This window comes from Schistocerca serialis, chromosome 4 (assembly GCF_023864345.2).
Source record: "Schistocerca serialis cubense isolate TAMUIC-IGC-003099 chromosome 4, iqSchSeri2.2, whole genome shotgun sequence".
NCBI lineage: Eukaryota > Metazoa > Arthropoda > Insecta > Orthoptera > Acrididae > Schistocerca > Schistocerca serialis.
Window position 1 is genome coordinate 476,257,919 of NC_064641.1, and position 27,969 is coordinate 476,285,887.

General features: G+C 39.7%; 1 protein-coding gene across 1 annotated transcript; it reads left to right on the forward strand.

Moving 5' to 3' along the window:
• Nucleotides 1–583: 583 nt before the first annotated feature.
• On the forward strand, nucleotides 584–27,969 carry LOC126474545 (thioredoxin, mitochondrial-like). Its single transcript, XM_050102018.1, has 3 exons — nucleotides 584–789; nucleotides 27,628–27,751; nucleotides 27,838–27,969. The coding sequence occupies exons 1-3, from the start codon at nucleotides 611–613 to the stop codon at nucleotides 27,967–27,969; spliced, it is 435 nt and encodes a 144-aa protein (XP_049957975.1). The 5' UTR covers nucleotides 584–610.

Genomic DNA, 27,969 nt, shown 5'->3' on the forward strand with positions numbered 1-27,969 from the left:
AAGTAATAAAATGAGCTCTAACATGGAAAGTAAGCGATTCCGGACACATGTCCACATAACATATTTTCTTTCTTTGTCTGTGAGCAATGTTTCCTGAAAGTTTGGCCGTACCTTTTTGTAACACCCTGTATATATATAATAAAGATTTTACGGAATCTTTCACCTGCCACTGCTGCTAAACACAGCAGTTCTTTGACATAGCACAATTTCACGAAACAGTGTCGCTCGGAACTCTGGTTGAAATTACTTGGCAAAACGATCGTGTGTGGGTGTGTCGAAGAGAGTGACCGATGGTTAGGCGATATTGCTGCTGTCATAGTCAGCGGTATAACATTCGTTCAAGGGGCGTTCATAATTATAACATCTTCGTCCATTCTCGTGCCATTGATCGTGTAATTCCGCGGAAACTGCAAAGCTGCGTTCGCAGTACTAGACGACGCAGACGCTCCGAATCAAAGACAATATAAAAGCTAACCAGGAACCATGTGAACCGCCTGGTACAAGAAACAAATGACCCGAACTTCCCTGAGCGACAGTCATTTGTCATCGAAATTTTCAAGTGTAACGTCATAAAAGAATTATTAACAACAGTACTCCACGATAAGTCACTATGTCTCGCCCTTTCTTTTCGAAATGTTGTTCACTTCTGAGAGAGGTCCATAAGCATTCTCATGCAGCTACCCAAGAAACTATTAAACGATCGGTAAGCTTCACCGTCAAAAATCTCACGGAATTCAATGAAAAGGTGAAGAACAGCAAACAACCAGTTATTGTGGATTTCTGTGCAACGTAAGTACGAAATAAATCCTAGATGATTATTTTGCAGTCCTGCAAAACGAGATACCGTAAGCGATTTTTCCATGTACTGTCAATAATTTCATTTAGCAATTACAAAATCATGTTTATGATACCGGTACGAACCATGCGTGATTTATTTAAATACTTCTGCAGGCTATTTATAATTATCAACACATTAATGTTCATTGTTACACCATATCCTTTTCCTTCTTGCATACGGTATAAAGATATACGAGCATCCTGTAATAGAACGTGATTAAGAAAAAAATGAAAATATGGCATTCATGTATATTACACAGTAATCAGTGTGCTGCTTAAGCACTGAAACTGTCCAGTGAACAACCTGTATTATCTAATACCAATATTGGAAAATCGGGTGCACTGGAGAAATTCGCTACCGATGTATAGACGCAATTCTATGATTTTGTTTGAAGATGATTATTTCGATCTGTAGTGGAGATCTGGGCCATAGACAGCACCCACAGAAAGCGAAGGTCCAAGTTAGAGGCTCACTCCGACACTAAGTTCCAGTACCAGGAAGTTTGTAGTGTACACTTCGCTGCAGAGAGAAATCAGCATCGGTGAAAATAATCTGTAGACCTTGGCCATGAAATTCTTCCTCGCACGCAAAAGGGCATCTGACTCTAAAAGAACAGGATGAATTAGTAACAGAGCTGCTCTGCAAAGGCGAAGATTTGGGCCCAAGTAATATTCGAGCAAACTAAGATGACATTCGGTGCTGTGGTTGATGGAAGCGACTGTAAGTGGGAAATTCCTTCACGGTCGCTCACATAAGCCATTGTGCAGAGTGTCGACTTAGTTTGCATGTACAGTACTAGTCCCATTATTTAAAAATTAGGAATATTCGATACTAGTCGTCAGCTTTGACCAGTGACGTTGGAAACACGAGGCAAACGTCATAAACAACATGGCGACTACAACGTGATATCAGTGGCGGTTTTTTTTAGGATAGGCTGAGCTCAGTGTCACCACAATAAGGCTTGCTGCTTTCACATTCGTTGGCTTCGCCAGCTCTCAACCAAACTGTCACTTACCAACCTAACATAGATCTCGGCCTAAGTTACAGATCAGTCTGTCACCACAACAAGGTTTTTTGCTTTCGCATTTGGGATACAGAGGTATGTTTGATTTATTTCGTCAGCTTTGACCAATGACATAGGAAAAATGCGACAAACGACATAAACAATATGGCGTCTTTAATGTGATGTTACTGCCGATTTTTTCAAACGAGGTAAGGTACAGATCAGTCTGTCAACACAAAATGGTTCAAATGGCTCTGAGCACTATGGGAGCTATGGTCATCAGTCCCCTAGAACTTAGAACTACTTAAACCTAACTAACCTAAGGACATCACACAACACCCAGTCATCACGAGGCAGAGAAAAATCCCTGACCCCACTGGGAATCGAACCCGGGAACCTGGGGGTCTGTCAACACAATCAGGCCTTTTTAGTACCAATTCTTTAGCTTCTACAACGAACAACCAAACTGTCATCTTCAACCAAACCTTGATCTCGGCCAAAGCTGCAGATCACTTTTGCACCACAACCACGTTTTTTTTATGCCACATTAGTTGGCTTCGCCAACTCACAACCAGATGGTAACCTTCCGACCTAATCTTTGCCTCGACATAAGCTACTGAACAGTATGTCACCACAACCAGTAGATTAGATTAGATTAGTGTTATGCTTCTTTTTTTTCATATTTTTTGGCTTCCCAACTAACAACAAAACTATGAATATATGCACCAAGAGGTGACATAACGGCAGCCATTAACATTACGTTACTCGTATTGAACATTCCTCTTCACCCCACACTTGCTGTCTTCGCTAACAACCAACCAAACTGAAAACACACACCAAAAGGTGATGTCACAGCATCCATTGACCAGCGCCATCTTTAACTTATTGGGGCCATGGGCACATAGGATAATGTATCCCTATGACCTTGATATTTATTTATTTACACGTCAAGTTCCGTAGGACCAAACTGAGGAGCAAATCTCCAAGGTCATGGAACATGTCAGTGCATGAAATTACAACATAAAAGTAATAACAGATAAAAATAAAATGTTTATGAACCTGAAAAATGCCAATTCATGAGTTTAAGTAAATGCAGTCAACAATACAACAAGAATCAGCTTAATTTTCCAAAGAACTGCTCGACAGAATAGAAGTGACCCATGAGGAAACTCTTCGGTTTGGATTTGAAAGCGTGTGGATTGCAGCTAAGATTTTTTAATTTGAGCGCTAACTTATTGAAAATGGATGCAGCAGTATGCTGCACACCTTTCTGCACAAGAGTTAACGAGGTCTGATCCAAGTGCAGGTTTGATTTCTGCTGAGTATTAACTAGGTGAAAGCTGCTTATTCTTGGGAATAAGTTAATATTGTTAACAAGAAATGACAGCAAGGAATATATATACATTGAGAGGCCAATGTCAAAATACCCAGACACGTGAACAGGGGTCGACTAGAGGTTCGTGAACTTACACCACTTATTGCCCAAATTGCCCATTTCCGAACCAATTTCCCTTTTGGAATGGGAACAGTTAGAGGGACTTCCTTTAAGCAGGTATACCTATCAGCTGACTTAAATCTAAATAGTGCACTATTTTGTTAGAATAGACAAAGAAAGTAGATCAGTAAGGTTCTAGATATATTTTTATTTGTTTACAGTCACATTAAATGAGTAGATAATATAATAGAATCCACAGAAGTAACTCTTTTACCATTCACAGGTTAATGCTTAAAAATCTATGTTGATTGAAGAGTACCCTTCTAGATTTGAGAAGAGCAAAATAATTAATCACTTCTTCAAAATCTATGTTTTTGAGCATATCACACTCTATGGACATCAGCAGTAAACTGGTTAATCCCTCTTGAAGCATTGTACTACAGTGTGCTCCCTGCCGCCGTTGGATAAGCAGCTGCAGCAGCAAGTCGTATACTCCTAGCTCACTCATTTGTTACATAGTTTAATTCTTAATTTCTTTGCGTGTTTTTGGTACTTGCATTGTTTAATTCATAAATTTCGAGCGTATTATAGTATTTGAGAGTTGTAGCATCGCGTTTTAGTACCTGAATAGTGTAAATTCGCGTAGTCGTTTGTCTACTGTTTTGTTTTGAACGGCCAGTGTCGGTTGGTCGCAGTCAGTGTGCTCCCTGCCGCCGTTGGATAAGCAGCTGAGCAGCAAGTCGTATACTCCTTGCTCACTCATTTGTTACATAGTTTAATTCTTAATTTCTTTGCGTGTTTTTGGTTCTTGCATTGTTTAATTAATAAATTTCGGGCGTATTATAGTATTTGAGAGTGTAGCATCGTGTTTTAGTACCTGAATAGTGTAATTTCGCTTAGTCTCCTTCCGCCGCCGAGCAGTGTCAGCAGTGCGCAAGTAGCAGCATTACTGCATTTACTAGGCAATCTTGTATTTTAATAACCGTTTAAATTTTGTCGATTTGTTTGCGCTCTCTGTAGATTAGTTCAGACGTTCTTAGCAAAACAGTTTTTAGCATGGATAGGGACTACAACTGCTGCGTTAGGATGCAGGCTGAGTTGGCATCCCTTCGCTCCCAGCTTCAGGCAGTGTTGGCTTCGGTCACACAGCTTGAGGCTGTTGCCAATGGGCATCACTGTGGGGGTCGGGATGGGGGTTTGTCGGGGACGGCCAGCTCGTCCCACGCATCCCCTGATCGGACTACGACTGTGGTTGCCCAGGATACTGCCCGCATTGAGGCTGATCCCTCACCTGTGGTAGAGTGGGAGGTCGTTTCAAGGTGTGGCAGGGGGCGAAAGACATTCCGGAGGGCTGAACGGAAAGCCTCTCCAGTTTGTCTGACGAACCGGTTTCAGGCTCTGTCTCAGGCTGATACTGATCTTCGGCCTGACATGGCTGCTTGTCCTGTTCCAGAGGTTGCCCCTCAGTCTGCAAGATCCGGGCAGTCGCAGAGGGTGGGCTTACTGGTAGTTGGGAGCTCCAACGTCAGGCGCGTAATGGGGCCCCTTAGGGAAATGGCAGCAAGAGAGGGAAAGAAAACCAATGTGCACTCCATGTGCATACCGGGGGGAGTCATTCCAGATGTGGAAAGGGTCCTTCCGGATGCCATGAAGGGTACAGGGTGCACCCATCTGCAGGTGGTCGCTCATGTTGGCACCAATGATGTGTGTCGCTATGGATCGGAGGAAATCCTCTCTGGCTTCCAGCGGCTATCTGATTTGGTGAAGACTGCCAGTCTCGCTAGCGGGATGAAAGCAGAGCTCACCATCTGCAGCATTGTCGACAGGACTGACTGCGGACCTTTGGTACAGAGCCGAGTGGAGGGTCTGAATCAGAGGCTGAGACGGTTCTGCGACCGTGTGGGCTGCAGATTCCTCGACTTGCGCCATAGGGTGGTGGGGTTTCGGGTTCCGCTGGATAGGTCAGGAGTCCACTACACGCAACAAGCGGCTACACGGGTAGCAGGGGTTGTGTGGCGTGGGCTGGGCGGTTTTTTAGGTTAGATGGCCTTGGGCAAGTACAGAAAGGGCAACAGCCTCAACGGGTGCGGGGCAAAGTCAGGACATGCGGGGACCAAGCAGCAATCGGTATTGTAATTGTCAACTGTCGAAGCTGCGTTGGTAAAGTACCGGAACTTCAAGCGCTGATAGAAAGCACCGAAGCTGAAATCGTTATAGGTACAGAAAGCTGGCTTAAGCCAGAGATAAATTCTGCCGAAATTTTTACAAAGGTACAGACGGTGTTTAGAAAGGATAGATTGCATGCAACCGGTGGTGGAGTGTTCATCGCTGTTAGTAGTAGTTTATCCTGTAGTGAAGTAGAAGTGGATAGTTCCTGTGAATTATTATGGGTGGAGGTTACACTAAACAACCGAACTAGGTTAATAATTGGCTCCTTTTACCGACCTCCCGACTCAGCAGCATTAGTGGCAGAACAACTGAGAGAAAATTTGGAATACATTTCACATAAATTTTCTCAGCATGTTATAGTCTTAGGTGGAGATTTCAATTTACCAGATATAGACTGGGACACTCAGATGTTTAGGACGGGTGGTAGGGACAGAGCATCGAGTGACATTATACTGAGTGCACTATCCGAAAATTACCTCGAGCAATTAAACATAGAACCGACTCGTGGAGATAACATCTTGGACCTACTGATAACAAACAGACCCGAACTTTTCGAATCTGTATGTACAGAACAGGGAATCAGTGATCATAAGGCCGTTGCAGCATCCCTGAATATGGAAGTTAATAGGAATATAAAAAAAGGGAGGAAGGTTTATCTGTTTAGCAAGAGTAATAGAAGGCAGATTTCAGACTACCTAACAGATCAAAACGAAAATTTCTGTTCCGACACTGACAATGTTGAGTGTTTATGGAAAAAGTTCAAGGCAATCGTAAAATGCGTTTTAGACAGGTACGTGCCGAGTAAAACTGTGAGGGACGGGAAAAACCCACCGTGGTACAACAACAAAGTTAGGAAACTACTGCGAAAGCAAAGAGAGCTCCACTCCAAGTTTAAACGCAGCCAAAACCTCTCAGACAAACAGAAGCTAAACGATGTCAAAGTTAGCGTAAGGAGGGCTATGCGTGAAGCGTTCATTGAATTCGAAAGTAAAATTCTATGTACCGACTTGACAGAAAATCCTAGGAAGTTCTGGTCTTACGTTAAATCAGTAAGTGGCTCGAAACAGCATATCCAGACACTACGGGATGATGATGGCATTGAAACAGAGGATGACACGCGTAAAGCTGAAATACTAAACACCTTTTTCCAAAGCTGTTTCACAGAGGAAGACCGCACTGCAGTTCCTTCTCTAAATCCTCGCACAAACGAAAAAATGGCTGACATCGAAATAAGTGTCCAAGGAATAGAAAAGCAACTGGAATCACTCAATAGAGGAAAGTCCACTGGACCTGACGGGATACCAATTCGATTCTACACAGAGTACGCGAAAGAACTTGCCCCCCTTCTAACAGCCGTGTACCGCAAGTCTCTAGAGGAACGGAGGGTTCCAAATGATTGGAAAAGAGCACAGATAGTCCCAGTCTTCAAGAAGGGTCGTCGAGCAGATGCGCAAAACTATAGACCTATATCTCTTACGTCGATCTCTTGTAGAATTTTAGAACATGTTTTTTGCTCGCGTATCATGTCATTTCTGGAAACCCAGAATCTACTATGTAGGAATCAACATGGATTCCGGAAACAGCGATCGTGTGAGACCCAACTCGCCTTATTTGTTCATGAGACCCAGAAAATATTAGATACAGGCTCCCAGGTAGATGCTATTTTTCTTGACTTCCGGAAGGCGTTCGATACAGTTCCGCACTGTCGCCTGATAAACAAAGTAAGAGCCTACGGAATATCAGACCAGCTGTGTGGCTGGATTGAAGAGTTTTTAGCAAACAGAACACAGCATGTTGTTATCAATGGAGAGACGTCTACAGACGTTAAAGTAACCTCTGGCGTGCCACAGGGGAGTGTTATGGGACCATTGCTTTTCACAATATATATAAATGACCTAGTAGATAGTGTCGGAAGTTCCATGCGGCTTTTCGCGGATGATGCTGTAGTATACATTAGAAAATTGTAGCGAAATGCAGGAAGATCTGCAGCGGATAGGCACTTGGTGCAGGGAGTGGCAACTGACCCTTAACATAGACAAATGTAATGTATTGCGAATACATAGAAAGAAGGATCCTTTATTGTATGATTATATGATAGCGGAACAAACACTGGTAGCAGTTACTTCTGTAAAATATCTGGGAGTATGCGTACGGAACGATTTGAAGTGGAATGATCATATAAAACTAATTGTTGGTAAGGCAGGTACCAGGTTGAGATTCATTGGGAGAGTGCTTAGAAAATGTAGTCCATCAACAAAGGAGGTGGCTTACAAAACACTCGTTCGACCTATACTTGAGTATTGCTCATCAGTGTGGGATTCGTACCAGGTCGGGTTGACGGAGGAGATAGAGAAGATCCAAAGAAGAGCGGCGCGTTTCGTCACAGGGTTACTTGGTAACCGTGATAGCGTTACGGAGATGTTTAATAAACTCAAGTGGCAGACTCTGCAAGAGAGGCGCTCTGCATCGCGGTGTAGCTTGCTCGCCAGGTTTCAAGAGGGTGCGTTTCTGGATGAGGTATCGAATATATTGCTTCCCCCTACTTATACTTCCCGAGGAGATCACGAATGTAAAATTAGAGAGATTAGAGCGCACGGAGGCTTTCAGACAGTCGTTCTTCCCGCGAACCATACGCGACTGGAACAGGAAAGGGAGGTAATGACAGTGGCACGTAAAGTGCCCTCCGCCACACACCGTTGGGTGGCTTGCGGAGTATCAATGTAGATGTAGATGTAGATGTAGAATTCATTATTTATTCTTTTCAATTTGGAGAAGGAGCGTTCCGCAATGCAGTTGGTTACCATCATGCTTAAAAAGATTTTCATTGTGATTTCTACGTATGGAAATGTGTCTTCAATTTTGTTTTCTTTCGAAAGTGATATATTTCCGATATACTATTAGTTTCTCCATTTTTACTATAAACAATTTTCAAGTATTCTGTTACATGCAAACATTCTGTTTCCAATTATTGCTCATCAGAGTCTTCATAATAAATTTCAGCAAATTCTTTGCAACTTTGTTTCAGCTCTTCAGAATTCAGAGTTTTCAAGCGATAAAATAAACCAAAACGTTGACTAGTGTTCTCACACAAATATAATCGCTGGTTTAGATGAATGCTCAGGGTATCAATTATCCAATTATGGGAAGAAAGGTTTCTTTTTTGAATTTCTCTTTTCCATTTAGTTGGACTGATGATGCAGAGCCACCAAAAAAACTACTCTGGTGTGAGTTCCTACGTTTTGTTCTTTGAGATAGATCCTTGTAACCAGATTACAGATTTATTTCTTTAGCAAATGATTTGAAGTCATCAAATTTAGTTAGTTGCAACGTGCATTGTAATTGTTTCTTTCTGAAGATAATTACTTGTTTTGTCAATTCTTTCCAATATAGAGCTCCAAATTTCCATTAGTATAATAAATTATAACTTTCCCATTTTTGTGGACAGACTAAGGGCTTCGTCTCTAGTTTCTCTTGCCTGCTCAATATCTTCTGCGATGGGCATCAAAATTTTTATAATTTGTTGATGACCTTCATGCAAGGCATTACTGCATCAGCTTGGGCTGACCATCTGGCTTGTAAAAGACTTTTAACAACTTTTTTTAACCTAAATCTCTGTCAATATATTCCATCAGTGGGTAGAGCTTGACAAAAAGTTGTACACTTTCTGAATCATTTCAAAAAACTTTGTTGCCTCTGATACACACCCAGCAGCTTGGACACCTAGCAAGTTTAGTGAATGTCCCACACATGATACAAAGGTGGCAGATTCACATTTCTCTTTGATTCTTGCTTTTAGACCAGTATACTTCCCCAGCATATTTGAAACATTGTCATAGTTTTGTCCTCTGCAATCCTTTTTGGGAATATCATGAGTCTCTAAAACATTAAAGATTGTTTCCACTAAATACTCAGTACTGCAACACTCCTGAAGCATTCTTAGCACATAGCAGCATTTACTTACTTTTCAAAACTCCTAGATACTTTTCTCATCTCAAGTGCTCACGCATATGCCTAAAAGTTTTGTGTATGGAGCTTGAGCAACAGCATAGTTCCTTAACTCAGCTTTTATTCTGCGTCTGTCTTTATTTATAATATTACTGAAACTCATCCACACCATTTTCCCCCTTATTTATAACCAAAGTGTATCCGTAAATTATTTTTCTCCCTCACTTGTTGTCTTTGAGACATTCTGCTGTAGATCAACCTAATGCGTCCTCTTATATAAATGCTTGTAGTAAGATGACTTTTATGATTTTCCTCTTGTAAAATCAGTTCTCCCATTGTTGGCTGATAGCGCATTTTCATATTTAGAAATGAAAAACACAAACTTTTGAATGTTCTACAGTAGGCCCTATATATTTTTTTTGTGAACTAGTTTTGAGTATGGTAATCAGAGACAGTTGTGTGCCACTGAGTGCCTTTGGAAAATAGATATTGTGGCCTAACAGTGTGTTGAATAACTTCCACACTAAAGTTTTGATAATGAATCCATAGTATTGGAAGAAAGTATAATGAATTAAATGTTGGCCAGTGCACAAGGATTATACGTGCTACACCTGAACTGAAATTAATGATGTAAGTTACTACTATACCACTGTCTATATATGTATGGATGTAGAGAATAGCCCATAACTGCACTGAGTGAACTGTGATATTTGCTCATGGGACAATTATTAGTAACACATTATTTGTTCTTAAGCAACTGTGTAATGTGCTAATATTAACAAAAGTATTAAAGCAGTTGTAATAGCACTTCACTGTACCCCAGTCAACATATTCAGTTGCAATGTTTGTATAAAATTACAGAAAAGCATGGAAGATATTAATCATTGCAACAAAGATAAGATCAGATATTGTGACACTGTCATTAACATTTCAATAACATCCAAGTAGATGAAACTGGTTGCTTGGGATGCTGATAGTAAATTATTGTACCATTCCATATTGCAGTTTGCTACTCTTGGTGGCATGGCACCATAGTTTAATAAGATAAATGGTATTCAAGCAGGATGAATTATCCAGAATGAATTTCCATGGTGCGGCAGTGTGTGCACTGATATGAAACTTCCTGGCAGATTAATAATCTGTGCCAGAGCAGGACTCAAACCTGGGAGCTTTTACAGACAAGGGCTCTATCAACAAAGCTATCCAAGTACAACATATGACCTGCCCTCACAGCTTTTCTTCCACCAGTACCTATCTCTTAGCTTCCAAACTTCAGAGAAGATGTCCTGCATATCTTACTAAACCAAGTCTTGCAACACCCTTTCTTCCAAGGGTACTAGACCTACAAGGTATGCAGAACTTCTGTGAAGTTTGTAATATATAAGATGAGGTACTGGTGGAAGTAAAGCTTGATGGTGGGTTGTTGCACTCACTTCAGTGGTACATATACTAAAATTGGAATGATACAGAGAAGATTAGCGGCAGCACGGTAGCTCAGCTTGTTCAGTCAGAGGGTTAGCTGCCCTCTGCAATAAAAAACTAAGTGAACAGATCAGTGATGAACTTGAACAGGTGTCAAATGCAACAAACAACATTGAATCAAATGAGTTAAAAAAAAAAGGTTGGTAGAACACTTGCCTGCAAAAGGCAAAGGACCCGGGTTCAAGTGCTTGTCTGGCACAAAGTTTTAACTTGCCAGGAAGTCTCAAAATGAATTACCTTTTTTTCAAGGTTCCAGTCAGTGAAAACAGAACCCTTATAGGATCAATTTGTTGTCTGTCTGTGTGTCTGTCTGACTGCCAAAAACCCTTTTTTTCCATAGAGTGAAAACTTTATGGTCAGGCAGGTGAAACATGACTGGATATCTTCTTCCATCTTAAGCAAACTTCTAACCTCCTTATACCTGGTACTGTATAGTGAGTTACCCTTATGGGAGCAGAACTACATCTATTTTTTTGTAAACCACTGCAAAAGCTTTGGAGCATGTGCAGATCCAAGGATGAGGGAAGGGTCATGAGGTCCCAGTCACTGAGTGAACTGTGATGAGCTCATGAGACAAAAACATTTCAGTAAAGGTGTTTATATTTCTACATACCATATATCTAATTCCAAATTCCTCTGCTAACTTTCAAAGAATAAAGCAGCATGAAAAATAGGTATCTCCAAAATGGCAATAAACTATAGAAAATCACAGCTATGTTTAATGCAATATACTTTTCAGTTCAATAACAATAAACTGCATAAGAATTTCATGACAAAAGGTTTATTTTTTATGTTGATAAGCTATCTAAAATAATAAAATGAAATATTGTACAAACACAATGCTAAAACACATCAGTATTTAATATGGATGTAGGTCTAATGTGTAAAAGTGTAATGTGCAAGTGTAATTTATTACTGTAACAATTAATTAATTATTGAAAATATGGTAATGTAATTATAAAGTCCAATTTATTAACATAAAGTATGGTATATCTGTAATTATAGTTGAATGTAAACATTGATGACATCAATTACATGGAAAATGTTCAGAGGTGAATAAATCAGTTCTATTCTTATCAATCTTCATTCATATTTAAGGGCAATCAAACTCTAATAGCCAAACAGAGCTAAATGAAGCAAAATGGGTGGAGCAAGTTAATGTGAGAAGTGTGCAAGAGATTCAAAAGTAAAATATCTTCTGATATGACCAAAACTCCTAATAATTTTTCATCATTCATAGCCAGTAAGCATATCAAAATACATAGTCATTCACTCAGTGACCACACTGGCAGCAAAACCAAAGATGACAGAGAGGCCAAAACACTAAATTCAGACTTCCAAAATTGTTTTGCTGTGGAAAATCGTAAAACAAATGTTTTCCTCCATTCACCAAGTGCTTGAATACTGAAATGGCAGACATTGAGAAGCAATCGTAGAATAGAAGATCAACTGAAATCACTCAACAGCAGAAATGACTCTGGACTGTTTGAGATACCCATAAGACTCTACAGAGATTATACATTTATCCAAGATTTTTGGATTGACAAAGAATATCAAGCTATTGGAAAAAAAGCACAGGTCGTTTCCAATTTCAAGAATGGTCATCAGACAGATGCATGAAATTACAGGCTTATACTGCTAACATCAATCTGATGTGAAATTGTTCAATATGCTTTCTGCTAATTACAACATATTGAAAGAATGAAAATGTGCTCTATAAAAATGAACATGGATTCCATAAGCAGAGATCTTGTGAAATACAGCTCATGCAAATATATGTGAAATCTGTAGTGCCACAAAGGCGCCCAGATCGATGTCCCACTCCTTGAACCCCAGAAGGCATTTGATACAATTCCACACTGTTGTTTACTGAACTAACTATGAGTTTAATTAGTACTGAACAAGATTTGTTGCTGGATTCAAGATTTCATCACCACACAGTTCTTAATGGGAGAAGAAATTGACAGATGTAAAAGTAATTTGGGGAGTACCCTAAGGAAAGGTGATAGGGACCTTGTTCACAGCATATGCAAGTGTTCTAGTGGATAACATTAGTAGTTCCATATGGCTGTTGCGAGATGATGCTATTTTCAATAGGAAAGTTGCGTGCCAGAAGACTGTAGTGAAATTCAAGAAGAGCTGCAGAGGAGTGATAACTGGTAGCAGGACTGGCAGTTGTCACTGAGGTTAAATAAATGTAATATACTGCACACAAAGAGGCAATGAGACCCACAGGTGTTTGATTAAGCTTTTGGTGATAAACCTCTGGAAACGTAACATCCATAAAGATGTCTAGGATAAATCATCTAGAGCAACCTCAAGTGGAATGACCACACAAAACAAATAATAGGAAAATCAGATGCCAAGCTTCGGTTCATTGGGATAATGCTAAGGAAATGTAATTTATTCATGAAAAAGTGATTTATAAAACACCTGTAAGACTGATTCTTGAGTATTGCTCACAGTTGTGGCCATTTATCATGTGCTACGGTACACTGCAAATTTGCACTAAAATTATGACATTCTCTTTGAATGTGAGCCAGAAATGGCACTAAAATCACACCATTTCTCTGCCAATGCAAATGAAATGGATGAAAGCATATTTTGTTGCACTCTCTTCATGACAACTAGAAACCAGTGTGAAGTACCAAAATGACAGTCAACCACACTATGTTCAACTTAGACAAGGGCTGCAGATGTCTATTTTCCACTGCACATGCTCTGTTGTGACATTATCCTTTTCGGCACTATGAGTGCTAAGTTGCTTGCAGCATCGGGTCAGCATTTTTTTAAATTTTTATTTATTTATTTATTTATTTATTTTTTAAGTGCATGTAATGTACGGCGCAAGTGTAGAATATGAGGGATTTTCGAATACGTGGGAGAATGGTCAAGTGTGCTGAGTGGTAATTCATCATCTCAGGTTCAATTCGCATTACTACTATACCAAAATTTTAAGCATGGCTGAAGCAGCATTTATGATGAAGATTACTACTATACTTTATTTTCTTTTCATTTTATTTCATTCCTCACAGTTTTTTACTTTTAATTATAAAATTTACATCTATTTAAACAGCTTAATGTTGTTGTTGTTGTGGTCTTCAGTCCAGAGACTGGTTTGATGCAGCTCTCCATGCTACTCTAACCTGTGCAAGCTTCTTCACCTCCCAGTACCTACTGCAACCTACACCCTTCTGTATCTGTTTAGTGTATTCATCTCTTGGTCTTCCTCTACAAGTTTTACCCTCCACACTGCCCTCCAATGCTAAATCTGTGATCCCTTTATGCCTCAGAACATGTCCTACCAACCAGTTCCTTCTTCTTGTCAAGTTGTGCCACAAACCACAAACTCCTCTTCTCCCCAATTCTATTCAATACCTCCTCATTAGTTATGTGATCTACCCATCTAATCTTCAGCATTCTTCTGTAGCACCACATTTCAAAAGCTCCTATTCTCTTTTTGTCCAAACTATTTATCATCCATGTTTCACTTCTGTACATGGCTACACTCCAGAAAAATACTTTCAGAAACGACTTCCTGACACTTAAATCTATACTCGATGTTAACAAATTTCTCTTCTTATGTACATACATAAAATTAACATATTCAACTGAGTTAGGATTACTGCCCTTGTAAGCTAACAGGCTATAGGCCATCTACAATGTAGCAGATTGGTAAAATTTTGCATGACTCGCTACCGATTGGTCATCAGTCTGGGATACTTATTTTGTATTAATATGAGAGAGAGAGAGAGAGAGAGAGAGAGAGAGAGAGAGAGAGAAGATTCAAAGAGGAGTGTCATATTTGTCACAAGCGTGAGAGCTTTACTGAGAGGCTTAACAAAAACTCCAGTGGTACACACTACAAGAGACTCTGACTCCATTCACAAACCTGTTTGTTATTTATCATGTGCAAAAGAATTTATTTACTTTGCGTGGTTCCGAATTAGAAGCTTTAAGGTCTAAAAACATCATTGTCATCATCGTCATCCTCTTCAGTCTCAAGACTGGTTTGCTGCAGTCTTCCATGTTAATGTGCCCTGTGCAAGCCTCTTCATCTCTGAATGACTGCAGCAACCTACATCCATTTGAATCTGCTTACTGTAGTCAAGCCTTGGACTCCATTTTTAATTTTTACCACTCACATTGCCCTCCTTTACCAAATTAACTACTCCTTGATGTTTCAGTTTGTGTCCTATTAACCAATTCCTTTGTTTAATCAAGCTGTCCCATAAATTTATGTTCTGCCCAGTTCAATGCTGTGCCTCCTCGTTAGTTATCCAATCTCCACACTGTATCATCAGCATTTTCCTGTTACATCATATTCAAAAATTTCCATTCATTTCTTGCTGCACTGTTTATTGTCCACTTTTCACTTGTGCACAAGGCTATAATCCAGACAAATATCTACAGAAAAGACTTTCTATAAAATTTACGAAGGTTGTTTAATAAATAACACCCCCCCCCCCCCAATATACACATACAAATACAAACACACACAAACAAAGACACACACACACACACACGCACACACACTCACACACACACACACAGAGAGAGAGAGAGAGAGAGAGAGAGAGAGAGAGAGAGAGAGAGAGAGACCACCAAAATTGTATATATGCAAGACATTCATAACAAGCACTGTGCTATAGTTGAATCTTTGCTGCAGAAAAAGAAACCATGATGAACATCCATAAATGTTTGTGTGTAGTAATGGTAATGATGCATGTGATAGGAGTACTGTTGGGCAATGGGTAAAGAGAATTAAAATATCAAGATGGGCAGAAACTGTGTTCCAAGATAGTCAATGTTCAGGACGTCCTGTCACAACCACTGCTCCTGATTAGGTGTGATGCGATTATTTGTGCAGACCAGCGCATCTCAGCTCAACAACTGGCTTTACAACTATAGGTGAACATTGGAGGCATGTGTGCAATGATTGAGACTCTTGGATGTTCAAAAGCATTCTCAATGTAGGTTCCATAAAGTCTCACAACACACCACAAATTCAAAGAGTAGCCTAGCCCTTTCATCTGAAGTGTTGGAACACTTTGAGCCAATGGAAAGGCCTTTCTGTCATGGACTGTTCCAGGTGACAAAAACTGGATACCTTACTTTGTACCAGACACAAAAAGGTTGTCACTGGAATGGTGCCACTCACAATCACCAGAAAGGAAGAAATTGGAGGCAGCTCTCTCTGCTGGCAAAGTCATGATGACTGTCTTTTGGGATACTAATTCTCATGGATGTGTTTGCCAAAAGGGCCAACTATTTCTTCAAAGGCATTTGTGTAGGGACTGGACATACCCCAGAACAGTTTGCAATATTGTTAGTCTCACAAGAATCCAAACAAAATTTTACTCTAATACAGAAATGCAAGCCCACTCAAAAGTTTCAGAACTCAGGGAAACGTTGTCAAATTGAGATGGTCATCACTGCCTCATCCACCCTGTACCCCAGACCTGGCAGTCTTGGACTTCATCTGGAGCAATGTCTGGATTGGTGGATTGGAAGGAACAATCCAACACCCTGGCCAACCCGCTCTCCCCAGACATTACGCCCCTTGACTCTTTTTCTGGGGCTATATCAAGGACAGGTTCTTCATCACAGCAGTTTCTGACGTCGCCGAACTGAAGGCTAGAATACAAGCTGCTGTGGGTACTGTGACAGAACACATGTTATGAAACACCTGGTGGGAACTGGAATACCGCAACAACAACAACTAGTAACACTACCCTATGTAACGGCAACAAATGTAACTTATTATGTCAAATAGTTATTCTGTTACAAATTTTTATAATCATGGCAAGACTTTGTGCTCTCCTGTACAGTGTTGATGTAAGGCTGTAGAATATGTCAGAAGGGAAGACAGAAGGAAGGAATACTAGGGTTTAACGTCCAGTCAGTAACAATGTCATACAGAGCACAAGTTTGGAGTGTTTCAAGGATAGGCAAGAAAATCAGCCATCCCTTTCATAGGACCCATCCCAGCATCCGATGGAGCAATTTAGGGAAATCATGAAAAACCTAAATATGGATGGCTGGACATAGATCTGAAGCTACCAAATGGAAGTCCAGTGTGCTAACCACTGTGCCACTTCTTTGTAAAATGTGTTGGAGACTATGTAAAAAAAGACTGTACATGTAAAATAAAAGTTGACTGATATTGTCATCAAATTCTAACTCTCATGGATGAATGTGTACTGAGGAAAAAATTGTGGGGTATTATTTATTGAATAACTCTCATATAATCAATGTTAACAAATGTGTCTTTTTTTTAGAAGCATTTTTCTTGCCTTTATCAGTCTGCATTTTACATCCTCTCTCCTTTGGCCATTGCATTACTCTGTTGCCTAAATAGCAAAACACATCTATTACTTTTAGTGTTTCATTTGCTAACCTAATTCCCTCAGAACCACCTAAGTTACTTCATTCCATTATCCTTGTTTTACTTTTTTGTCATTCATTTATAACCTCTTTTCAATGCACTATCCATGCTGTTCCACTGGTCTTAGAATGTCATCTTTCTACCTCAAAAGTTTTAATTTCTTATCCTTGAACTTTACTTCCCTTTTCAAAATTCTCATTGGTTCCATTAACTGCTTGCTCAGTTTGCAAATTGAATAATGTTTTGGATAGGTTACAGCCCTGTTTAACTTCCTTCTCCACTACTGCACCCCTTTTATGTCCTTCAACTTTAATAACTACTGTCTTGTTTTTGTACAAGTTGTAGATAAGTTTCACTCCATGTATGTTATTTCTGCTACCTTTAAATGGGATGACTGACCTTGTAACATCAGCCAGTGGGGCCTTGTTGTGCTGCTGCTGCAGCTATGAACAGCTGAAAGCAAGGGCAAACTACTGCTGTTACTTTCCCCAAGGGCATGAAGCTCCACTTTATCATTAAATGATGATGGCATCTTCTTGGGTAAAATATTTCATATGGCATCCCCTTGGGTAAAATATTCTGGAGGTAAGATAGTCCCCTATTTGGATCTCTGGGCAGAGACTACTCAGGCCGACGTCATCATCAGGTAAAACAAAACTGACATTCCATGAGTTGGAGCATGGAATGCTATTTGTGTGGCAAGATGAATAGGACTTCTTGTCACATGAGAATAGGGTATATTTATAAAATGAAATAGAACTAATGCAGCAGTAGGTCTAATAATGAATCAGAAAATATAAATGTGGGTAAGCTTCTATGAGCAGCATGCGAACACATTATTGTAACCAAGACAGACACAAAGTCAACAGCTACTACAGTAGTACAGCTTTACATGCCAATTAGCTACACAGATGGGAAGATACTGAAAGAATGTATGATGTGATGAAAGAAATTATTCACATAGTTAAGGAAGAGGAAAACTTAATTTTGATGGGTGATAGGAATTCAGCAGTAGGAAGAAGAGAAAAAATAGTAGAGGAATATGGACTACGTGAAAGGACTAAAAGAGGAAACAATCTAGTAGAATTTTGCATGGAGTATAATTTAATTATTGCTAACACTTGGTTCAAGAATAATGAAGGAAGAGTGTATACATGGAAGAGACCTGGAGACACTGGAAGGTCCACTCAGACGGAGATTTTGGAGCCAGATTTAAACTGTAAGACTTTTCCATTCTGGGCAGATGTAGACTCTAACCATAATTCGTTGGTTATGAGCTGTTGATTAAAACTGAAGAACTTGCAAAAAGGTAAGAAATTAAGGACATGGGACCTGAATAAGAGTGCAATAATCAATGACTGACTGACACAAGAGAAAGAAGACAGTAGAAGAAAAATAGGTAGCTCTGAGAGATAAAATAATGAAGACAGGTAGTATTCTGGAGGTAAAATAGTGCCCCATTCAGATGTCCGGGTGGGGACTACTCAGGGGGATGTTGTTATCAGGAGAAAGAAAACATGCGTTCTACGAATCGGAGTGTGGAATGTCAGATCCCTTAATCGGGCAGGTAGGTTAGAAAATTTAAAAAGGGAAATGGATAGGTTAAAGTTAGATATAGTGGGAATTAGTCAAGTTCGGTGGCAGGAGGAACAAAACTTCTGGTCAGGTGAATACAGGGTTACAAATACAAAATGAAATATGGGTAATGCAGGAGTAGGTTTAATAATGAATTTAAAATAGGACTGTGGGTAAGCTACTACAAACAGCATAGTGAACATATTATTGTGGCCAAGATAGACACGAAGCCCACGCCTACCACAGTAGTACAAGTTTACATGCCACCTAGCTCTGCAGATGTGGAGAAATTGATGAAATTGTATGATGAGGTAAAAGAAATTATTCAGATAGTGAAGGGAGACAAAAATTTAATAGTCTTGGGTGACTGAAATTTGATAGTAGGAAAAGGAAGAGAAGGAAATGTAGTAGGTGAATATCGAATGGGGGTAAGAAAAGAAAGAGGAAGCCACCTGGTAGAATTTTGCACAGAGCATAAATTAATCATAGCTAACACTTGGTTCAAGAATCATGAAAGAAGGTTGTATACGTGGAAGAGGTCTGCAGATACTCAAAGGTTTCAGATAGATTATATAATGGTAAGACAGATATTTAGGAACCAGGTTTTAAATTGTGAAGCATTTCCAGGGGCAGATGTGGACTCTGACCACAATCTATGGTTATGAACTGTACATTAAAACTGAAAAAACTGCAAAGAGGTGGGAAATTAAGGAGATGGGACCTGGATAAACTTAAGGAACAAGAGATTGTAGAGAGTTTCAGGGAGAGCATTAGGGAACGATTGACAGGAATGGGAGAAAGAAATACAGTAGAAGAAGAATGGGTTGCTTTGAGGGACGAAATAGTTAAGGCAGCAGAGGATCACGTAGGTAAAAAGACGAAGGCTAGTGGAAATCCTTGGGTAACAGAAGATATAATGAATTTAATTGATGAAAGGAGAAAATATAAAAATGCAGTAAATGAAGCAGCAAAAACAAATACAAACGTCTCAAAAATGAGATCGACAGAAAGTGCAAAAGGGCTAAGCAGGAATGGCTAGAGGACAAATGTAAGGAGGTAGAGGCATATCTCACTAGGGGTAAGATAGATACTGCCTGGGAGTATACAACATTCCATTAGAACTACTGATAGCCTTGGGAGGGCCAGCCCTGACAAAACTCTACCATCTGGTGAGCAAGATGTATGATACAGACGAAACCCCTCAGGTTTCAAGAAGAATATAATAATTCCAATCCCAAAGAAAGCAGGTGTTGTCAGATGTGAAAATTACCAAACTATCAGTTTAATAAGTCATGGTTGCAAAATACTAACGCGAATCATTTACAGACGAATGGAAAAACTTGTAGAATCTGACTAAACACCTTTTTCCAAAGCTGTTTCACAGAGGAAGACCGCACTGCAGTTCCTTCTCTAAATCCTCGCACAAACGAAAAAATGGCTGACATCGAAATAAGTGTCCAAGGAATAGAAAAGCAACTGGAATCACTCAACAGAGGAAAGTCCACTGGACCTGACAGGATACCAATTCAATTCTACACAGAGTACGCGAAAGAACTTGCCCCCCTTCTAACAGCCATTTACCGCAAGTCTCTAGAGGAACGGAGGGTTACAAATGATTGGAAAAGAGCACAGGTAGTCCCAGTCTTCAAGAAGGGTCGTCGAGCAGATGCGCAAAACTATAGACCTATATCTCTGACATCGATCTGTTGTAGAATTTTAGAACATGTTTTTTGCTAGAGTAGCATGTCGTTTTTGGAAACCCAGAATCTACTATGTAGGAATCAACATGGATTCCGGAAACAGCGATCGTGTGAGACCCAACTCGCTTTATTTGTTCATGAGACCCGGAAAATATTAGATACAGGCTCCCAAGTAGATGCTATTTTTCTTGACTTCCGGAAGGCATTCGATACAGTTCCGCACTGTCGCCTGATAAACAAAGTAAGAGCCTACGGAATATCAGACCAGCTGTGTGGCTGGATTCAAGAGTTTTTAGCAAACGGAACACAGCATGTTGTTATCAATGGAGAGATGTCTACAGACGTTAAAGTAACCTCTGGCGTGCCACAGGGGAGTGTTATGGGACCATTGCTTTTCACAATATATATAAATGACCTAGTAGATAGTGTCGGAAGTCCCATGCAGCTTTTCGCGGATGATGCTGTAGTATACAGAATTAGAAAATTGTAGCTAAATGCAGGAAGATCTGCAGCGGATAGGCACTTGGTGCAGGGAGTGGCAACTGACCCTTAACATAGACAAATGTAATGTATTGCGAATACATAGAAAGAAGGATCCTTTATTGTATGATTATATGATAGCGGAACAAACACTGGTAGCAGTTACTTCTGTAAAATATCTGGGAGTATGCGTGCGGAACGATTTGAAGTGGAACGATCATATAAAATTAATTGTTGATAAGGCGGGTACCAGGTTGAGATTCATTGGGAGAGTCCTTAGAAAATGTAGTCTATCAACAAAGGAGGTGGCTTACAAAACACTCGTTCGACCTATACTTGAGTATTGCTCATCAGTGTGGGATCCGTACCAGACCGGGTTGACGGAGGAGATAGAGAAGATCCAAAGAAGAGCGGCGCATTTCATCACAGGGTTATTTGGTAACCGTGATAGCGTTACGGAGATGTTAAACAAACTCAAGTGGCAGACTCTGCAAGAGAGGCACTCTGCATCACGGTGTAGCTTGCTCGCCAGGTTTCGAGAGGGTGCGTTTCTGGATGAGGTATCGAATATATTACTTCCCCCTACTTATACCTCCCGAGGAGATCACGAATGTAAAATTAGAGAGATTAGAGCGCGCACGGAGGCTTTCAGACAGTTGTTCTTCCTGCGAACCATACGCGACTGGAACAGGAAAGGGAGGTAATGACAGTGGCACGTAAAGTGCCCTCCGCCACACACCGTTGGGTGGCTTGCGGAGTATAAATGTAGATGTAGATGTAGATGTAGATGAAGATCAATTTGGATTCTGTAGAAATGTTGGAATACACGAGGCAATACTGACCCTACGACTTATGTTAGAAGATAGATTAAGGAAAGGCAAACCTACATTTCTAGCATTTGTAGACTTGGAGAAAGCTTTTGACAATGTTGACTGGAATACTCTCTTTCAAATTCTGAGGGTGGCAGGGGTCAAATACAGGGAGTGAAAGGCTATTTACAATTTGTACAGAAACCAAATGGCAGTCATAAGAATCTAGGGGCACGAAAGGGAAACAGTGGTTGGGAAGGGAGTGAGACAGGGTTGTAGCCTATCCCGGATGTTATTGAATCTGTATATTGAGCAAGCAGTAAAGGAAACAAAAGAAAAATTTGGAGTAGGTATTAAAATCCATGGAGATGAAATAAAAACTTTTTGAGGTACACCGATGACATTGTAATTCTGTCGGAGACAGCAAAGGACCTGGAGGAGCAGTTGAACGGACCGGACAGTGTCTTGAAAGCAGGATATAAGTTGAATATCAACAAAAGCAAAACGAGGATAATTTAATGTAGTCGAATTAAGTCGGGTGATGCTGAGGGAATTAGATTACATAATGAGACACTTAAAGTAGTAAATGAGTTTTGCTATTTGGGGAGCAAAATAACTGATGATGGTCGAAGTGGAGAGGATATAAAATGTAGACTGGCAATGGCATGGAAAGCGTTTTTGAAGAAGAGAAATTTGTTAACATCAAGTATAGATTCAAGTGTTGAGAATACATTCCTGAAAGTATTTGTATGGAGCGTAGCCATGTATGGAAGTGAAACATGGACGATAAATAGTTTGGACAAGAAGAGAATAGAAGCTTTTGAAATGCGGTGCTACAGAAGAATGCTGAAGATTAGATGGGTAGATCACATAACTTATGAAGAGGTATTGAATAGAATTGGGGAGAAGAGAAATTTGTGGCACAACTTAACTAGAAGAAGAGATTGGTTGGTAGGACATGTTCTGAGGCATCAAAGGGTCACCAATTTAGTGTTGGAGGGCAGCGCAGATGGTAAAAATCGCAGACGAAGACCAAGAGATCAATACACTAAGCAGATTCAGAAGGATGTAGGTTGCAGTAGGTACTGGGAGATGAAAAATCTTGCACAGGATAGAGTAGTATGGAGAGCTGCATCAAACCAGTCTCTAGACTGAAGACCACAACAACAACAACAGGTAAAAAGAAAAGATCTAGCAGAAATCCTTGGATGTTACAAGAGATATTGAATTTAATTGACAACAGGAGAAAATGTAAAAATGAAGCAGGCAAAAGGGAATACAAATATCTAAAAAATGAAATTGGTAAGAAATGCAAAATGGCTAATCAGGAGAGGCTAGAGGATGAATGTAGGTCTATAGAAACATCTTTAACTCAGGGAAAGATAGATACTGCCACAGGAAAAGCAAAGAGGCCTTTGGAGAAAAGATAAGCAGCTGTATGAGTATCAACAGCTCATTTGGAAAACCAGTACTAAGAAAAGAGGGAAAGCTGAAAAAAGTACTATACATGGGAAATGAACTTGAAGGCAATATTATAGAAAGGTCAGAGAACATAGAAAAAGGTGACATATGACGATACTGCAAGAAGAATTTGACAGAGCACTGAAAGACCTAAGTTGAAACAAGGCCTCTGGAGTAGACAACTTTCTGTCAGAATTACTGATTGCTTTGGGAGAGCCAGCCATGGCAAAACTATCCACTTGGTGTGCGAGATATAAGTAACAGGGAAAATATCCTCATACTTATATAAGAATGTAATAATTCCAATTACAAAGAAATCAGGCGCTGACAGATTGAATATTATCAAACTATTAGCTTAGGCAATACTGGCCTGTGTGCGAGGGGGGGGAGGGGGGGGGGGCCTTGCCTGATGACCTGATAGAAGAAAATGGAATTATTGAAGAAGACATAGGGGATCCAGTATTAGAGCCAAAATTTAAAAGAGCTCTGGAAGGCTTGAGGTAAAATAAAGCTGAATGGATAGATAATATTTTACCAGAATTTCTGTAATCATTGGAGGAAGTGGCAACCAAATGACTATTCAAGTTAGTGATTACAATCTATGAAACTAGTCATGTACCAATCAGACTTTCGGAAAAATATCATCCCCAAAATTCTGAAGATAGTAGGGGCAGAGATATGTGAAAATTATCACACAGCTGGTTTTACATCTCATGCATCCAAGGTGCTGACAGGAGTAATACACAGAAGAGTGGAAAAGGAAACTGAGGATGTGTTAGGTGACAATCAGTTTGGCTTTAGGAAAGGCACCAGAGAGGCTTGATATGGAAGTGCTTGATAATGGAAGCAACATCAAAGAAAAATCAAGATACATTTATAGGATTTCTCAATCTAGAAAAAGCATTTGACTATGTAAACTGATGCAAGACGTTTGATATTCAGAGAAAAATAAGTGTAAGCTATAGAGAAAGATGGGCGATGTACCATATGTACAAGAACCAAGAGGGAACAATAAGACTGGAAGAGCAAGAACAAAGTGCTCAGATTAGAAAATGTATAAGACAGGGGTTCAGTCTTTTGCCCCTACTATTCAATCTGTACATTGAAGAAGCAATGATCATATTTAAAGGAAGGTGCAAGAGTGCTATCAAAATTTAGGAAGAAATGATATCAATGATGAGATTGACTGGTGACATTGTTATCCTCAGTGAAAGTGAAGTATAATTGCAGGACCCATTGAATGGAATGCTCAGTCTTCTGGGTACAGAATTTGGACTGAGGATAAACCAGAAAAAGACAGAAGTAATGAGAAGGATCAGAAATGATAATAGTGAGAAACTTAACATCAAAATTGATGGTCACAATGATTAAAGAATTCTGATACCTTGAAAGTTAAATAACGTGACAGGCAAAGCAAGGAGGGCATAGAAAGCAGGCTAGCACAGGCAAAGGGGCAATTCTGTCTAAAAGAAATGCACTCATGGAAAACAAAGGCCTTAATCTGAGAAGAATTCTCAGAGAATGTACATTTGGAACACAATATTGTATATAATGAATCACGGACTGTAAAAAAAAATCAGAAAGGAAGAGAATCAATGTGTTTGAGATGTGGTGCTATGGAAGAGTGTTGAAAAATTAGGTGGACTAATGGGATATGAAATAAGGAGATTTTTCACAGAATCAGTGAAGAAGGGAACATATGGCAAACAGTGACAAGAAGAGAAGACAGAATGATAGGACATACCTTCTGACAATGTCACAAAAATTTCATAACTATATAAACACAATTGCTATCTTTTGGCAAAACATTCACAGATAGTTTCATAAATCACAGCGTAATGTAAAGTGGGAGCAGGAGATTTCCTGAGGTCAATCAAAAATTTGTGAACTATGCCTGCTTACAGATTTGTACATTTTCTTAAATTATTGAGCACAGATATTTTATTTTGTTCACAGCAGCATAAAGCCTTCCTGAAGTAGTGGTCAGGAGCCTACCGTGGACCTAAAATGGGAAGAGAGAATGTGACTTATGTTTGTTTTGCAGTGAATGAAGAAATAGCCTACATCAAATGACTTTATGTACAGGTCTCTACTAGTCAATATCCAGTACATATTTTGGCTTCCTTCAAACTGCTCATGGGCATGTCTGTCTGGCAGGGCAGGATGCAGCAGAATAACACCCACTTGACATTTATTTGTTATGCCAATTTAACAAAGCAGACCCCTTGATTGCAGTTACCAGTGGTAGTGTCAGAATGTGGTGTGTTCACATTAGGACATAATGAAGCTAGACTCCACAAACACAATTTTTGCCTCTTCTCATAGGGAAAGCATTTATGTGCCTGTAGCATTCAGAAGCATTTGTGATTTCTGGACAATGGGTACCAACACAATGGTTCGTGTACCACCAGTCCAGCCTGCAGTGAACTGTTAAACACGGACAGGTTCACACGTTTCAATGCTCAGACATAGAACTAAGACAGTGAAAAATGTGTCATTGATCACATCATGGAGGAGTACCTTCAGGGATGTGTAATGATTCAAGACATACATTAAAGTGAGATAAAGACATCATCAAAACATCTGTATACGGTATCCACACATATTATAGAAGTGGATGCTGGATGGACGAATGTATGTTCCACATCTTCTCTTAAACCACTTCTTCTAAATCACCTACATCTAGAACAAACCACTGTGGAGGTAAGAACCATCTCTCTGTCAAATGTGTGGGGGGTGAGAAATTGTAATAGCTCGTGATACACAAATAGCGAGGCTTTATTCACATAATATTTGAAAACAGAAGCAGGTAGTGATCTCCAACAAACATTATACACAATATCAAACCTCTACAAGATTTTTTTTGCTGATCCCCCCCCCCCCCCCCCCCCCCCCCCCCCCCCACTGCTCACACACACAAAATGATGAACGGAAGATTTTTCTAAAGGCATAAGTGTTAGACAGAGTTTCTTGTTTAGTTTATCCAGGTGTTGACTCCATTTGAATGTATCTGTACTTCAATCATTATGACCATTTATGTCTGTGGTGTAAGGTTATTATTGCTTACCCGAAACTGCATAATAGAAATCTTTGTGAGATTATCACTGATAACTGTGTATCACTTATAGGCCTAGTCAACTATTATCTGAGTAGTGTCTGCTAGGGATGAGTTTGGACCCTTGATTAGTACGCTTATGTCATTAACAAATGTTACAGTATTTGGACTGCCCTTTAAAATCATAGAAAAATCATTTATGTAGATTATAAATGTGAGCAAGCATAGTATCAAACTCTGTGGCACTCCACATTTTATGTTCCCCCTCCTGAGGTTATTTTCATGGCCAAGGTAGTCTGTTAATGAGCTCTTCTGCTTTCCATTGCGAAGATAAGGTCCAGTCTGTGCAAGAGGGATGCTATTACTGACATAACATTTGAGTTCGCTAAGTGGAATTTTGTGAACAGTACGAAGGCTTTGACAAGGTCACATAATATACCAATAGGATAGCACTTCATTTGTTAGGTATTGTATTCCTTTCTGCATGGAGAACCCTTTATGAAAGATAACAGCCGCAGTTAACATGTTCAACTAGCAGTTAAATTAGTCAATATTTTGTCACAGGCCACTTACTTTAATACTTTTGAGAAGGTGGCATGGATGGATATAGTTCTGTCATTAGATGTGGTTTGCTTATCTTCAGTTTTGTAGATGATTTATTACAAAGGTAGTTTAAGGGCAATCTTATCAAGTTAGCACAAGATTTTAATACTCTGCTGACTGAAACACCATTACAGCCAACAAAGTTAATACTTTTTAAACGGAGTTGTATGGTCCATAGTGGCCATGTGGACAAGATAGACATATTCCTGTATTGTGATTGCACTATATGGTTCAATACCTGTTCATCAATGCAGTGTGTGGCCACCTTTTGTATCCGCTGGTTCCAAACACTCATCGCTGAAATGGCAGCAGGCCCTGTCTGATCCAAAGTGTCAGTCAGACCACCATTCTACCCAGTTCAGATTGACTCACGTACTACGATTTAATATTGCACCATTGGCAACGGCAGTGGCACTTGTTTCATTGTATTTACTTTGTTTGATAGCTTTTTACTGAAAATGATGTCGGTGTATCTAGTTACATAAAAGGGTATATCAGTCAGCTAACATGTGTATACTATCTCCCTACAAGCTTTCTGGTAGGCTGTGCTTCACAGTCTCCAAGCTTTTATATTTAGGACATTTCTTATGGGTATTGCAATATTCCCAAAAGTTAGTCTATTTCAAAAGCATAAATAAAATTCATAAAGTCATATACAATGTCAAACATATTTTGTATGTTTAGATGGTGCAAACCCTGTGAAAAACTTACACCACGAATTGAATCAGTTATAGCAGAGAAGAAGGGCAAAATACTGCTCGCTAAAGTGGATGTTGATGAAAACACTGATCTTGCCATGGACTACGAGGTAATACTGCTTTCTCTCTCTTTTTTAAATGCAGGTAGTCATGTTTGAAGCAGAATACAGTTCTGACCTTTTTCTTTCACTTTTAGGTAGGCAGTATACCATCCCTCATAGCCATTGAAAATGGGAAGGTAAAAGAAAGGCTAGATGGGCTACAAAACACTGAGAAATTAAGAAGTTTTGTTGATAAAATCTGTAAGACAGAAAAGGCTGATGAATGA

Excerpts from the sequence above, each read along its gene's own strand:
- LOC126474545 (XM_050102018.1), top strand. The coding sequence starts at position 611 with ATGTCTCGCCCTTTCTTTTCGAAATGTTGTTCACTTCTGAGAGAGGTC. Across the intron at positions 790-27,627 it reads ATTGTGGATTTCTGTGCAAC|ATGGTGCAAACCCTGTGAAA; the intron begins GTAAGTACGAAA and ends TTGTATGTTTAG. Across the intron at positions 27,752-27,837 it reads ATCTTGCCATGGACTACGAG|GTAGGCAGTATACCATCCCT; the intron begins GTAATACTGCTT and ends TTTCACTTTTAG.